The 16,136-nt window shown below is 49.0% G+C and overlaps 1 protein-coding gene across 1 annotated transcript; it reads right to left on the bottom strand.

Annotated features, from left to right (window-relative positions):
* Positions 1 to 6: 6 nt before the first annotated feature.
* On the bottom strand, positions 7 to 15,560 carry BAK1 (BCL2 antagonist/killer 1). Its single transcript, XM_078882201.1, has 6 exons — positions 15,293 to 15,560; positions 11,120 to 11,256; positions 10,341 to 10,485; positions 7,993 to 8,136; positions 2,751 to 2,934; positions 7 to 827 (listed from the first exon to the last, which is right to left on the bottom strand). Exons 2-6 carry the CDS (start codon positions 11,220 to 11,222, stop codon positions 723 to 725), a joined length of 681 nt encoding a protein of 226 aa, XP_078738327.1. The 5' UTR covers positions 11,223 to 11,256; positions 15,293 to 15,560; the 3' UTR covers positions 7 to 722.
* Positions 15,561 to 16,136: the final 576 nt, after the last annotated feature.

Here is a 16,136-nt window from a genome sequence, read left to right as displayed (position 1 = left end):
CACACGCAGAGATACACACACGCAGAGATACACACACGCAGAGATACACACACGCAGAGATACACACACGCAGAGATACACACACAGATACACACAGAGATACACACACACAGAGATACACACACACACACAGAGATACACACACAGAAATATACAGAGATACACACACAGAGATACACACAGAAATCTACAGAGATAAACACACACACAGATACACACACAGAAATATACACAGAGATACACACACACAGATACACACAGAAATATACAGAGATACACACACACAGAAATATACACAGAGATACACACAGAAATATACACAGAGATACACACAGAAATATACACAGAGATACACACACACACAGAAATCTACAGAGATATACACACAGAGATACACACACACAGAGATACACACAGAAATCTACAGAGATATACACACAGAGATACACACAGAAATATACAGAGAGATACACACACACAGATACACCATTGTGTGTGTGTGGACCGAGTGCACTACTCGGCAGGCAGCCGTCTCCTCGTGCGGTTTCGCTTTGTGCCCCCCCCCCCTTTTTTTTGGAACGCATCTACTACTACCGCGTAGAGCGAGGGGAAACCTGCGTTTGACCAACCTGTCCGATTAAGGTAGACGTTTGTTAGGTAAACAAAAATAAAAAAACAGGGAGAGGGTAGGAGGAGGTGGTGGTGGCAAAGCCCAGGTCTTCTCAGGATGAAGAATACTTGTTTTTCAGCACCACAAAGAGGACGGTCAAGGTGATGATTGCTCCAAACATCCAAATGTTTGAATTTCCGACCCGCATGACAGCCATCTGAGTCGGGAATTTTGCACACATACGCACGCACACACACACACGAGAGTACAACATCAACAACAGGGGCTTTGAAAGCTACGGAAAAATGTGAAACAGTATCTGGCATTGGACAGATCCAGTTTTAATAATGTGTGGTATGCTGTTGTAGAGCGCTGGATGCTGGAAGGTTTGTGCTGTATGCTGTACTGCTTGCTGTATGGTGCATGTATGCTGAACTTATTTTCACTGTACGTAGTCAACCGTGCGCTAATCGGAGGTGCGGTGGAAGGACAACAAGCTAAACACGTTACGCGCTGTGTCCCACGCTGTAAACTATGGTATTTTTAAATCCTTTATATTAAGTTCACTTGCTTGCTTGCTTAGGACCGTGCAAATCTTTCGGTCGTTTTTTAACCCACTTCCCGTGATCCAATCGAGCTGACATTTTCAACACAGACTCGTTGTGCGTGACAATTAATGTTCGTGAAATTTTTTTTCCAAAATTGTACACTTTTTAGGACAAAAATATTATATTCAATTACCAATTGCTTAATGCTGCCATGCAATCATCTGACCCATAGGTGGCAGCCATCTCAAGCCAGAGGACGAGAGGACTCTAGCCGCCACGCATATAAAGGATTTATAGTGAAAAACTTTGTTTTTACGGGTTATACTTGTTAGTGTATGTTGTATGCTCCGCGCTGGCTGCCGTTGTGTGTGCTGACTGCCACTTCCATCGGGTGTATGTGCGTTGCGTGTGCTGCGTGTACTGCTGTGTTTGTGCACTGCATGCTGCTTCGCGGGCTGTGATCTCACCCAAATCCACCCCCCTCCCCTTGGTGATTGATGTACCGTATCATGGTGTGTGCTGCACACTCAGTGCTGTGCGTGCTGTGTACTTGCGGGGAGCGGTAGTGTCGCAGTTAGCGTGCTGCGCTTCGAACCCGCTCATGGCCAACACCGATGATGAATAAAAACACTGGTCACCACACTTTTTCTGGCATAAGGTATTCCAACGGGTTTAAGGTAATTTTGGGGGGGTGCTGATTCCAAATCTGGCATCAGTTTTTGTCCATCACATCAGGTTTTTGAAATATCAAATATTGCATTTTCAATAAAAATTGCAGAAGAAAAATATTAAATAAATGTGGATATCTACATAAAATGATATTATAAACACACTATCCTAAAAATACAGCAACATATTTTAACACTAAAGCAGTCACTGACTCGCAACAACTTGCAATCATAAGTGACGGAGTTAATTTCGGGTAAAATCAATGAAAATGGGGTATGCCGATAGCATAAAAATGATCAGATTTGGAATCGGCACCCTGAAATTAGCCTAGAACAGCTGCAAAAGTGCAGGCCAGAATTTTTTTTTTTTTGTTGACCAGTGTAATCTTGGACCGGTCCTGGACCTCCCCTAAGTCGACTCGGCTTCAAATGGTTACCTGGTACGGTGTGTGAACATCGCCACTCGGGAAATAAAGTCAGCTGGGCATGGTGCTGGCCACCCACCCCCTCGTGTGCGCCTTTCCAGCCTTCACTAACAGCACTTGCCCCTTTTCGATTTAAAGCTTTCGTGACTGCAGGGATTCATCTTCTTGGTTCTTTCGGTAAAGTCACGTAGAAGGGAAGTAATAAAATAATAAAAACAAAACATAATAAAAATAATTATCACGACGTTTCGGCCACAACGCAAGCAGCCGTCCTCATTTCTTCACCTGAGGACGGCTGCTTGCGTTGTGGCCGAAACGTCGTGAGAATTATTTTATTATGTTTTATTTTTATTATTTTATTACTTCCCTTCTATGTGACTTTACCGAAAGAACCAAGAAGATGAGCACTTGCCCCATCAGTCCGTTCAGGCGACATGGGGGGATCTCTTGTTGTCTTTGTACCGTGTAGCACCGCGTGTGCCGCGGCAATCTCACTCACCCATCCTCCCTGGCTCACGATCCACAGTGCGATTGTGTGGCTGGAGCGCAGGAATCCGGTGACGAAGCTGACGACGCGGCCAAAGAAGCCACGCATTCCGCGTTCAAACACCGTCACTGCCAAGCGGTAGCCGAAGCACATGAGGGCGATGATACGGCCCCAGTTCACTCCGTCCGCAAACAGCCTGGGGGGGAGGGGGGGGGCGATGATGACAGACATGGGGAGATGGTTAGACTCTACATGGGATAGATCAGAATCTTTATGTATGCCGGAGGAATCCGTTGAACTATAAAGCTCTTCTTTTTACACATGTCCAGTTAGGAGTTGGTCAGACACGGGGGGACGTGGGGAGACGAGTGACACATGGGGAGACGGGGGAGATGGTTTGACACGGGGGGGCGTGGGGAGACACAGGGAGACGGGAGATGGTTAGACACGGGGGGGCGTGGGGAGACACAGGGAGACGGGAGATGGTTAGACACGGGGGGGCGTGGGGAGACACAGGGAGACGGGGGAGATGGTTAGACACGGGGGGGCGTGGGGAGACAGGCAGACGGGGGAGATGGTTAGACACGGGGGGGCGTGGGGAGACACAGGGAGACGGGGTAGATGGTTAGACACGGGGGGGCGTGGGGAGACAGGCAGACGGGGTAGATGGTTAGACACGGGGGGACGTGGGGAGACACAGGGAGACGGGGGAGATGGTTAGACACGGGGGGGCGTGGGGAGACACAGGGAGACGGGGTAGATGGTTAGACACGGGGGGGCGTGGGGAGACAGGCAGACGGGGTAGATGGTTAGACACGGGGGGACGTGGGGAGACACAGGGAGACGGGGGAGATGGTTAGACACGGGGGGGCGTGGGGAGACACAGGGAGACGGGGGAGATGGTTTGACACGGGGGGGCGTGGGGAGACACAGGGAGACGGGAGATGGTTAGACACGGGGGGGCGTGGGGAGACACAGGGAGACGGGAGATGGTTAGACACGGGGGGGCGTGGGGAGACACAGGGAGACGGGGGAGATGGTTAGACACGGGGGGGCGTGGGGAGACACAGGGAGACACAGGGAGACGGGAGATGGTTAGACACGGGGGGGTGTGGGGAGACACAGGGAGACGGGGGAGATGGTTAGACACGGGGGGGCGTGGGGAGACAGGCAGACGGGGGAGATGGTTAGACACGGGGGGGCGTGGGGAGACACAGGGAGACGGGGTAGATGGTTAGACACGGGGGGGCGTGGGGAGACAGGCAGACGGGGTAGATGGTTAGACACGGGGGGACGTGGGGAGACACAGGGAGACGGGGGAGATGGTTAGACACGGGGGGGCGTGGGGAGACACAGGGAGACGGGGTAGATGGTTAGACACGGGGGGGCGTGGGGAGACACAGGGAGACGGGAGATGGTTAGACACGGGGGGGCGTGGGGAGACACAGGGAGACGGGGGAGATGGTTAGACACGGGGGGGCGTGGGGAGACACAGGGAGACGGGGGAGATGGTTAGACACGGGGGGGCGTGGGGAGACACAGGGAGACGGGAGATGGTTAGACACGGGGGGGCGTGGGGAGACACAGGGAGACGGGGGAGATGGTTAGACACGGGGGGGCGTGGGGAGACACAGGGAGACGGGAGATGGTTAGACACGGGGGGGCGTGGGGAGACACAGGGAGACGGGGGAGATGGTTAGACACGGGGGGGCGTGGGGAGACACAGGGAGACGGGGGAGATGGTTAGACACGGGGGGGCGTGGGGAGACACAGGGAGACGGGGTAGATGGTTAGACACGGGGGGGCGTGGGGAGACAGGCAGACGGGGTAGATGGTTAGACACGGGGGGACGTGGGGAGACACAGGGAGACGGGGGAGATGGTTAGACACGGGGGGGCGTGGGGAGACACAGGGAGACGGGGTAGATGGTTAGACACGGGGGGGCGTGGGGAGACACAGGGAGACGGGGGAGATGGTTAGACACGGGGGGACATGGGGAGACACAGGCAGACGGGGTAGATGGTTAGACACGGGGGAGCGTGGGGAGACACAGGGAGACGGGGTAGATGGTGAGACACGGGGGGGCGTGGGGAGACAGGGAGACAGGGGAGATGGTTAGACACGGGGGGGCGTGGGGAGACACAGGCAGACGGGGTAGATGGTTAGACACGGGGGGACGTGGGGAGACACAGGGAGACGGGGGAGATGGTTAGACACGGGGGGGCGTGGGGAGACACAGGGAGACGGGGTAGATGGTTAGACACGGGGGGACATGGGGAGACACAGGGAGACGGGGGAGATGGTTAGACACGGGGGGGCGTGGGGAGACACAGGGAGACGGGGGAGATGGTTAGACACGGGGGGGCGTGGGGAGACACAGGCAGACGGGGTAGATGGTTAGACACGGGGGGACGTGGGGAGACACAGGGAGACAGGGGAGATGGTTAGACACTGGGGGGCGTGGGGAGACAGGGGAAACACAGGGAGACAGGGGAGATGGTTAGACACAGGGGGGCGTGGGGAGACACAGGGAGACAGGGGAGATGGTTAGACACGGGGGGGCGTGGGGAGACACAGGGAGACGGGGGAGATAGTTAGACACGGGGGGACGTGGGGAGACGGGAGATGGTTAGACACGGGGGGGCGTGGGGAGACACAGGCAGACGGGGTAGATGGTTAGACACGGGGGGACATGGGGAGACACAGGGAGACGGGGGAGATGGTTAGACACGGGGGGACATGGGGAGACAGGGGAAACACAGGGAGACAGGGGAGATGGTTAGACATGGAGTAGATTGTTAGAGACGGGGGGGGGGGGGGGCGTGGGGAGAAAGGGGACACATGGAGATGGGGGAGATGGTTAGACAATGGGAGACGGGGGACGCAGGGGAGACGGTAAGATACATGGGGCATGACGACACGTGTACATGGGGACAAGGAGCCGGTCAGACACGGGGAGTAGTGACACGGGTACCTGAGAACGTGGTCAGACACGGTGGGACATGGGGAGACCAGAGACATGTTCAGAAACGGGGACACGGAGGGATAAGGGAGACACGTGGTCACAATGACGATGATGCCGTCAGCGATTTTATTGACGACACATTTGAGGAGGAAGCTGAAGCTGCTGTTGATGTTAAAGATAACAGTGACGCTATTCATCCGCACGGTAACACGGACATATGCACGCACAGAGAGGGTGATGAAATCTTGGGTGTGCAGGGTACAAGGGTGGAAGTCAAAGATGAAAGTGCAGAGGGTGCAGAGGGAGCATCAATACTTACCCTAAGAGAAGTTGCCAACCGCCAGGATACAGCAGAGCGAGAGAGAAAGAAGTAAAGGCAGAAGACACAACGGGAGATTGAATTGTAGACAGAGTGAGCAGGTGGGAGATTCTTATTCTTAAGTTTTTTCGGTAAAGTCACGTAGGTAAAACATCAAAATTAATAAAAATAAAATAAAAATCACGACGTTTCGGAGGCAACACAAGTCTCCGTCATCAGGTGGGACCGTCGTGATTTTTATTTTTATTAATTTTGATGTTTTACCTACGTGACTTTACCGAAAAAACCTAAGAATATGAATCCTTGCAGTCACGAAAGCTTCAAATCTAGAATTAAGAAATTCTTTTTCATTATCGTTGAACCAATTTATCGTTGCGCTATTGTTAACTAGCTGGGTTGAGGTGACCGCATCGGCAGAATGGTTTGCGCGTTGCACAATTAACCCGGTGACCCGAGTTCGATTCCCGGCCGTGACTAACAAGGGAACACGGGTAAATGTGTTTGTGTGTGTGTACGTGTGCTTGTGTGCATCTGTATACACATGCATGCACGTCTGTTTGTATGTGCAGATGGATTTCAGTGCTAGGGTGTCTCGTGGTCAACTTAGCATTTTGTAAACATGAACACGATAAAGCCAAAACGCGCCCGGGTCTGGTTCTGGAAATACCAACCCTTCGCACATTGGGTGCTCGTTAGCAACACCTGCCCCAACAGCCTGCGGAGGCTATACGGGGAATCTTCATATTTGATGTGCACGTGTGTGCGCACTCCAACGGTAGAATAGTGGTTCGCGCACGACGTTACGAACAAGGTGTCCCAAGTTTAATTCCCGAACACGGCTAACGCCACCCCGCCCCCCTTCCGCGCCGTACAGGGATTAATATATGCTCACCTGCAGAACTTTCCCCAAAAGCCGATATAAGGCTATATGTTTGTATGGATGCGTCTTCGTGTGTGTATCTGTGAGCGACCCAAGTTTAATTCCCACTTACGACCAAAAATAATGGCGAATATTTCAACCGGTCCTCAGCCTCCGCTAGGCCTCAAATGAGTACCTGGTGCATTGTGTAAAACATCGCCACTGGGGAGACAAAGGCGGCCGGACGTAGGGCTGGCCACCCACCCCCTCGTGTGCCGTGCCAGCCTTCATATGTGCTCGCTCACAGCACTTGCCCCGACAGTCTATTAAGGCTATGTATGTATGTAGAACTTATTTCGCACCGTAAGTAGCCAACCGAGCTAATCGGAGGTGCGGGGGAAGGACAGCAAACTAAACACACAAAGCAGTTGGAAAGAAATTCGTTTTAAAATCTATATTTAAAAGTGCACAGCTCCAGTGGATTCCTATTATAAGGAGAAAGAGCGTTCCAGACGGCCGCAGAAGCGCATGTGAAAGCGCACAAAACGGGGGATCTTTGTCTTCGTCATCTACGAGTATGAAACAGCACCCCCCCTTCGTACGCCGTGCCGGTCATCGTAGGTACTCCTCCAAACAGTAAGCTACACGGGCATTTTCTTGGTTCTTTCGGTAAAGTCACGTAGAATGGAAATAATAAAATAATTAAAATAAAACATAACAAAATAATGCTCACGACGTTTCGGCCACAACGCAAGCAGCTGTCCTCAGGTGGAGAACAGGTCTGTCTTCTCGACAGCAGCCGTCCTCAGGTGGAGAACAGGTCTGTCTTCTCGACAGCAGCCGTCCTCAGGTGGAGAACAGGTCTGTCTTCTCGACAGACCTGTTCTCCACCTGAGGACGGCTGCTTGCGTTGTGGCCGAAACGTCGTGAGAATTATTTTGTTATGTTTTATTTTATTATTTCCATTCTACGTGACTTTACCGAAAGAACCAAGAAGATGAATCCCTGCAGTCACGAAAGCTTTAAATCGAAATTTACACGGGCATTCTTCGTCTTTGTGCGCGCGCGCGCATGTGCGTGTATGTATGTGCGTCCCTTTTCACACGCTCACCCCTCGGCCACTTTGTTGAAACATTGGTGCGCGGTTTCAGGCGTGAGTTGCAGCTGAGAGAGGATGCGCTGGAAATCCGGCTCGTAGCGTCGGTTAATGTCGTCTCCCAGGATGGCCAGCTGCCTTCCGACGTGCATGGACGGGCTGCAGACACACAGTATCATTATCATACAAATCAACAATAGGATCATCAGCATCAATAGCAGCAGCAGCATCTTCGATTACACCCTCACTATCATCATCAATCGTGTTATCATAAATCATATTACTGGGATTAACGGCACCGCCGTTAACAGCATCGTTGATAGGATAGTCAACAGTACTATCTTAAGCATGAGCAGCAACAGCATCATCATCATCAGCAGCATAATCTTCGTTTCAACATTAGTGGCATCATTATTAGCAATATCTTCAGCATTATTCTATCAACAGCATCACTGTCATTACCACTATGATCAAAAAGGGTCAATAATTTAACACAACAAAGGCTCATTCCTAACAGCGTGCTTCAGCCGCACCAAACCTCACAATAATAATATTCAGGGCCTACCTTGGCTCCTCCCACCCTCAACCAGTATATGTACAAGGACTGTTTTCTTGGAATTTCTCTCACTTGATACAGCTATCGTGCTGTGACGGTTCCACCTGAAGACGGAAGCTTATGTTGCCTCCGAAACGTCGTGATTTTTATTTTATTTTTTACCTACGTGACTTTACCGAAAAAACCTAAGAAGAATAATTTAACACTCAGGTAACAGATATAACTTAGAAAGCAAAACAAGAAACGTAACTAGAGTTTGGCAGGACATCAAGCTAGCACCTCCGATTAACACGGTTGGTCACATACTGTGCGAAAGAAGTTCAACATGCATACATACATACAGATGGGCAAAATTAACAAGGCAATGAAGGCCGATGGAGGGAATGAGGAAGAAAAGTAGACAGAAGATGAGATGTAGGAACAAGAACTTAAACTAGATTTGAACCTTTCGTGACTGCAAGGCAGAGGTGGCAACTGGGTACCCGATACCCGTACCCTACCCGATACCCGGCTACCCGTACCCGGCCGGGTACGGGTACCCGTTTGCGACCCTGGTGCGGCCGGGTACGGGTAGGCCGTGAGTCACTGGTGAGTCACCGTTTGTCACTCATTTCCCAATGTCTTGTCTCTTCTCACAATTCAAGTTCCTAGAATCAACCCACCCGCACCTGCAACATGGCTTCATCCCAGAGGTCGCAATCGGGTACCCGTACCCTACCCGATACCCGGCCGGGTACAGGTAGCCGGGTATCGGGTAGGGTACGGGTACCCGATTGCGACCCTGGTGCAAGGATTCATACTCTTAGGTTTCTTTCCGGTAAAGTCACGTAGGTAAAAATAAATAACAGTAAATTTAGCTGTGACGGTCCCACCTGATGACGGAGACTTGTGTTGCCTCCGAAACGTCGTGATTTATTATTTTATTTCTAATATTTATATTTTTATTTTTTTTATTTTTACCTACGTGACTTTACCGAAAAAAACCTAAGAGTAAGAACTGAAACTTTTTTATTTTATTTTACCAGGTCAGGCCCACTGAGCTGTACAGTTCTTTTTCACATGCGATCTGGCCACAAATGATAAAAAATGAAATTAAAATTAATAAAAAAAATCACGACGTTTCGGAGGCAACACAAGCCTCCGTCATCAGGTGGGACCGTCACAGCCAGATTTGCTGTATCAAGTGATACTCCGAAACCGTCGTGATTTTTTATTATTTTATTTTTATTAATTTTAATTTCATTTTTTACCTACGTGACTTTACCGAAAAAACTAAGAGTATGAATCCTTGCAGTCACGAAAGCTTCAAATCTAGAATTAACACAAATGATAGCTCAACTAAAGTGGCTTATCGCGTGGAAAATTATAACAGCAGCTAGATTGACCCAGAGAAAAATCCACACGACCACGGGGAGAGACATGCAAACTCAAAATATACAGGAGTCAAGGTCAGGATTCAACCCACGACCTCCTGTATACTAGGCGAGGTATTAAACTTCTTCTTCTTAGGTTTTTTCTGTGACGGTCCCACCTGATGACGGAGACTTGTGTTGCCTCCGAAATGTCGTGATTTTTGTTTTTTATTTTATTTTACTTTCTACGTGACTTTACCGAAAAAACCTAAGAAGATGATTCCTTGCAGTCACGAAAGCTTCAAATCTAGAGGTATTAAACTTTCGCACCTCCAATTGGCATGGTTGGTTACGTACAATGCGAAAGAAGTTCAACACACACACACATATATAGAATATCACACCACCACAGAGTATGAATCATAAGAAGGCACGTGACGGATCGGCGAGTGTACCTGAGTGGATTCTGCTGACACTCCATGATCTCGGGCATGGCCGGTGTGAAGAGGCCGTTCTCGGCATCGTGCTGAGCTTCCGTCTGGAAGCGGTGGTACGCGTAGCTACGGAACACATCCTCCGCTTGCTGGGTCACACTCTCCTCTGGCACGGGGCGGGGATCAGACGCGGGGAAATATTTATTATGAGCAGAAGCGTCGCTGTCATCGCGATCATCAAATACGTTAAACGTAGCATCACTATCGTCACCTTCTTGGTTCTTTCGGTAAAGTCACGTAGAAGGGAAGTAATAAAATAATAAAAATAAAACATAATAAAATAATTCTCACTATTATTTTGAGAATTATTTTTTTTATGTTTTATTTTTATTATTTTATTATTTCCCTTCTACGTGACTTTACCGAAAGAACCAAGAAGATTAATCCCTGCAGTCACGAAAGCTTTAAATCGAAAACTATCGTCACCGTCGTCAAGTGTTAAACGGAGCATTACTGTCATCATTATCGTCATCAATACCATCGCTATCATTCAGTTAATGCGCTTTTTACTTTGGAGGTCAGTAGCTGCGTTTTATGGGAAGTCAACATCGCATGTAGCACGTGTCTCATGTCCAACGAGATGGAATGCTTTGATGTTGCTTTGATGTTGCCTGCCGGCCGATGCGCCCTTGAAAAGCAGCTTCTTAGCGCAATGGACTTTACTCTTACAATAAGCTTGTGTTTATGATCAAGGGATTTATCACTGCTGCTGCTGTTGTTGTTGCTGGTGGGGTCATTACCGGTGTCCGGCAACAGGGTGGACGGACGGCGTGTTTTCTGGAACGGCGGCGTCGGTGGCGGGAAAAACCCATCGTCCCCATCTCCGTCGCCTCCACTCGCCATTTCACGTCTTGAGACCGGGACACACCAGGGCACACTGGGGACAAGGGAGGTGGGGGGGTGGACACGGGTGATACGGTGAGACGTGCAGAAGTGCGAGACGCACATGCATACAAAGTCAGACAAAACAGAGGTTGACATGGCAACAAGGAAGAAAGAGTCTTGGGGCAAATGTGGACAGAGACAAAGGGGACAGGCGGATGACACCCACACACGGGAACACGGGGAAATGGGACACCAGAGGTCGCAAACGGGTTTTGATTCCTTACCCGTACCCGGCCGCACCAGGGTCGCAAACGGGTACCCGTACCCGGCCGGGTACGGGTAGCCGTTCCCTACCCATACCCTACCCGAAATGAGTGACAAACGGCTACTCACCAGTGACTCACGGCCTACCCGTACCCGGCCGCACCAGGGTCGCAAACGGCTACCCGTACCCGGCCGGGTACGGGTAGCCGGGTATCGGGTAGGGTACGGGTATCGGGTACCCGGTTGCGACCTCTGTGGGACACGCACCAATAAACAGTCGCCACTAGGCGGCGGTGAAGTCACCATGGTGCTTGTGCAAGGCTCTGGGAACTTTGAAGCGCACACACACAGGGACTGAGGCACGCGATGGGGGGGGGGATACGCATAGGGTAAAAAAAAACAGGAACTTGAGGACACAAAAGGCATAGGGGACGTGAGAATGTGTAACTTGATAATGCAAAGCAACTTTCCTCAGGAAGAACATTTTCAATCAGCGCGTACTGTCGGCTACGCCGTACAGATCGCGGATCACGAGGATCGATGAACGAAGAAGTTGCAAGGAAGCGTAGAGGTCGGTTGGGGTTAGAGGCGTGCTCGGAATTAGTGCGAAAGCGGCAGAAAGAGGAACACGCACCGAAAGAGAACCACGTGGACCGGGGGACATTTAATTAGGGACCACAAGAACCGCGAGGAAAGGAAGTTGCCCAGGGCAGGAAACATCATAATGAAACTTAAAAAATTAACCCGTAAAACAAAGTTTTTCACTATAAATCCTTTATATGCGTGGCGGCTAGAGTCCTCTCGTCCTCTGGCTTGAGATGGCTCCTACCTATGGGTCAGATGAATGGCTGCCACCATTAAGCAATTGGTAATTAAATACGCGACCACGGGGAAAGAGAGACACCGCAAACTCCAAATATACAGCAGGCGTCAGGACAGGGCCCGAACCCAATGACCTCCTGTATACCAGGCGACGTGGTTAACATCTCCTAGCCACCGTGGTGATGATGATGAAATACGCAAACTCCAAATATACAGCAGGCGTCATGGTCGGGATCGAACCAATGACCTCCTGTCTACCAGGCGAAGTGGTTAACATCTCCTAGTCACCGTGATGATGATGAGAAACGCAAACTCCAAATATACAGCAGGCGTCATGGTCGGGATCGAACCCATGACCTCCTGTCTACCAGGCGAGGTGGTTAACATTTCCTAGTCACCGTGATGATGATGATGAGAAACGCAAAGTCCAAATATACAGCAGCAGGCGTCATGGTCGGGATCGAACCCACGACCTCCTGTATCCCAGGCGAGATAGTTAACATCTCCTAATCACCGTGATGATGATGAGAAACGCAAAGTCCAAATATACAGCAGCAGGCGTCAGGGTCGGGATCGAACCCACGACCTCCTGTGTACCAGGCGAGGTGGTTAACATCTCCTAGTCACCGTGATGATGATGAGAAACGCAAAGTCCAAATATACAGCAGCAGGCGTCAGGGTCGGGATCGAACCCACGACCTCCTGTATCCCAGGCGAGGTAGTTAACATCTCCTAGTCACCGTGATGATGATGAGAAACGCAAAGTCCAAATATACAGCAGCAGGTGTCAGGGTCGGGATCGAACCCACGACCTCCTGTGTACCAGGCGAGGTGGTTAACATCTCCTAGTCACCCGGTTAGGGGGGGGGAGAAGAGGAAGAAGATGAAGCGACGAAATCAGGATGGTGGTAACGTTTGTCACGTAAACAGAAAATTCCAATTCGTTGCGAATACAGCACACCGATACAGCAGGTTTAACGACACGTTTATACACTATGGGAACCTCATTTGCCAGTAAAAATATGATAACTGTTTTTTTACCCTTCTATCTGGCAACAAAACTGACACCTTTTTACAAGGAGTCATGTTTGCATAGACCGCAATACCTGCAGTCATAATACAAACAAAAGACATAACTCTGATAATGTGCACTGTCCTTGGTCCAACACCATGTGAGACTAGGCTCTAAGGAAAGCTGTCTCGGGTGTGGACCAATCAACTTCAAGGACAGTGCATAGATTATCAGAGTTATGTTCTTTTGTTTGTATTATGACTGCAGATATTGTGGTCTATGCAAACATGACTCCTTGTAAAAAGGTGTCAGTTTTGTTGCCAGATAGAAGGGTAAAAAAACAATTATGACACGTTGATATTCACGCGATCTAACCAAAAAACAACCTGTATTATGGATAATATTGATCGCGAAAGCCTTCGTGTTAAACTCATATCGTTCTTAAATTTGGAGCTTGCTTGTGTTGCAATCGAAACGTCGTATGCTATTATTTAATTTATTATTTTTTCTTTATACGTGACTTTACCGAAAGAACCAAAGAGTAACTCACTCATATCGTTGTTTGTATTGATTGTCGCTGCCCCCTACTGGACATATGTGGGGAAAAATAGCTTTGTAACTCATCGGATTTCCCCCAATTCTGACATTGTATCTATATAAGCAGGACTTACACCCGCTACAATTTTTTCTCTCGGATGCAATGGGGCGATGATTGGCCTGCTTGACACTCTTGCCTTTCCTCCGAGACATTCCACATGTCCAACAAGGCAACCGCAATAGTCACTTTGACCTTCAAAACAATGCCTCGGTAAGGTGGGCATTGGTAGTAAAGCATCGTAGTCAATCGATTGAATGTGTGTTTTCTTACTTCAAGTGCCTGCATGGCCTCCTAAACAAAGTAGGCATCGGCGTGCATTACAGCCAATCGATACAACTTCATTTTATGTGCCAATATCGTCCCTTAATAACGTAGGCATTGGTAGTAATCATTAGACAATCGATACTTTATTTAACTTTATGTGCCAATATCGTCCCTTAATGAAATAGGCATTAGTAGTAATCATTACAGACGATCGATACAACTTTATTTTACTTGCCAATATCGTCCCTCAATAAAGTAGCCGTTAGTAGTAATCATTACAGCCAATCTATACAACTTTATTTTACTTTACGTGCCTATATTGTCCCCTAATAAAGTAAGGCGTTGGTAGTAAATAATTGTAGCAGACCGGGTACGGTAAACAGAGAGTTTGGAGCGACATTTCGCGTACAAATTGCAACAATAACAATTATTATAACACAACACATTAATGAGTTTTAAGGTGGAAAAAATTATATACTATAACGTCCGATGGGTAAGGGCGTTGTTATAGGACCTTTATACACCGTGTAGACATGTAAACTTGTGTAGTAACAGTTGCTAATAGTAACAATTGTGTAATACTCTGCGTATATTATTGTGTTTAACACGTAGGCTTTGTGTATTTGCTCTCCAACACAACCGGCGTTAGTAACGAATTGGCACGTTTCGTTTACGCGACACACCTTTGACTAATCGTCTGTCGGGTTTAACAAACACATTTATATTTACGCGATCGAACCCCCCCAAAAAACTGTATTATGGATTAGTTTGTGTTGTTTAGCGCTTTTGTTAATGTACTTCTGCGGGCAAAAGCCTTCGCAAGGCCGCGTCGTTCACGGGGTTTGTTTGACCATAGTTTACCACGGTGGTATGGTAATACATCCGTACAACGCACTTTAACTTGGTTTATCACACCGGTAAATATACACAAGCATAGCATTATGGCTACGTTAAGAAATACACACAAGTATACACATCTCACAGCGATCCAAACCGCTTTGAAATGTACTTAAAAGTTTAAAAACATCTTCAGAGACGCGAACATTCGCTCGAAAGATACACACGAAAGACTTTTATGCCCCCCCCCCCCCAAAAAAAAACTAAAATGTAACAAGTTTCATTATTTACCTCAGTTTCTCTTCAAGTTCCAACGGCGTCTTCTTCTCAAATCGACCACCAAAAACCAAAAATCGCCGTTAAAAACACGGAATGTCACACAAGGAGATGTATCTATAAGACACAATCAATAAACTGAGGTAAGTTAGGTAGGGGATTTGTTAAAAGTTAAAACTTTTAACCCTCTTACAAATTAGCCGCAACGCCTCACGAGACAAGATGTGGACAATCTAGGCCGGACACTCTCAACGAAAACCGTAAAATGGATAAGCCGGGACACACCCCTCGCCCCGCCCCTCGCTACCATAGTATCCCGCACGTGACCGCGCGGGCAGCCAATGAGCGCGCGTGCCCCGCCCTATGCTTATCCAGACTATGCAATAAAAACGAACGGTGGGAGGGGGTTGGCGGTTAACTTGGCCATTTTTTTTGGCGGGACGTTTCCTTGAGTGACGTCACCGCCGTAGCCGCCCCCCCCCCCCGCGATGATCTCATGGGGTGACGTCACCGCCGTAGCCGCCCCCCCCCCGCGATGATCTCATGGGGTGACGTCACCCTAGCGTCGCTGCTGCCCCTCCCCCCCCGCGCCAGGCGATGATCTCATGGGGTGACGTCACCGCACGTATAGCGGGCGTTGAGCTATTTATAGACGGGTGTTACGTCATCGCTGATGACGTAACTATGACTGTGGTGGTCTCTATCCACTGCTTCAAGTTCATTTACTGTATTAGTATTCTTAGGTTTTTTCGGTAAAGTCACGTGATTTTACCGAAAAAACCCCCCAAAACAACCTAAGAATATGAATACTTGCAGTCACGAAAGCTTCAAATCTAGAATTCATGTATTAGGTGTAGCC

This window comes from Lampetra fluviatilis, chromosome 64, assembly GCF_964198595.1.
Source record: "Lampetra fluviatilis chromosome 64, kcLamFluv1.1, whole genome shotgun sequence".
Lineage (NCBI taxonomy): Eukaryota > Metazoa > Chordata > Hyperoartia > Petromyzontiformes > Petromyzontidae > Lampetra > Lampetra fluviatilis.
This window is presented reverse-complemented; position numbering and strand designations above follow the sequence as displayed.

Excerpts from the sequence above, each read along its gene's own strand:
- BAK1 (XM_078882201.1), bottom strand. The coding sequence starts at position 11,222 with ATGGCGAGTGGAGGCGACGGAGATGGGGACGATGGGTTTTTCCCGCCA. Across the intron at positions 8,137-10,340 it reads TGTCAGCAGAATCCACTCAG|CCCGTCCATGCACGTCGGAA; the intron begins GTACACTCGCCG and ends GTGTGTCTGCAG. Across the intron at positions 2,935-7,992 it reads TTCAACAAAGTGGCCGAGGG|GCTGTTTGCGGACGGAGTGA; the intron begins GTGAGCGTGTGA and ends CCTCCCCCCCAG.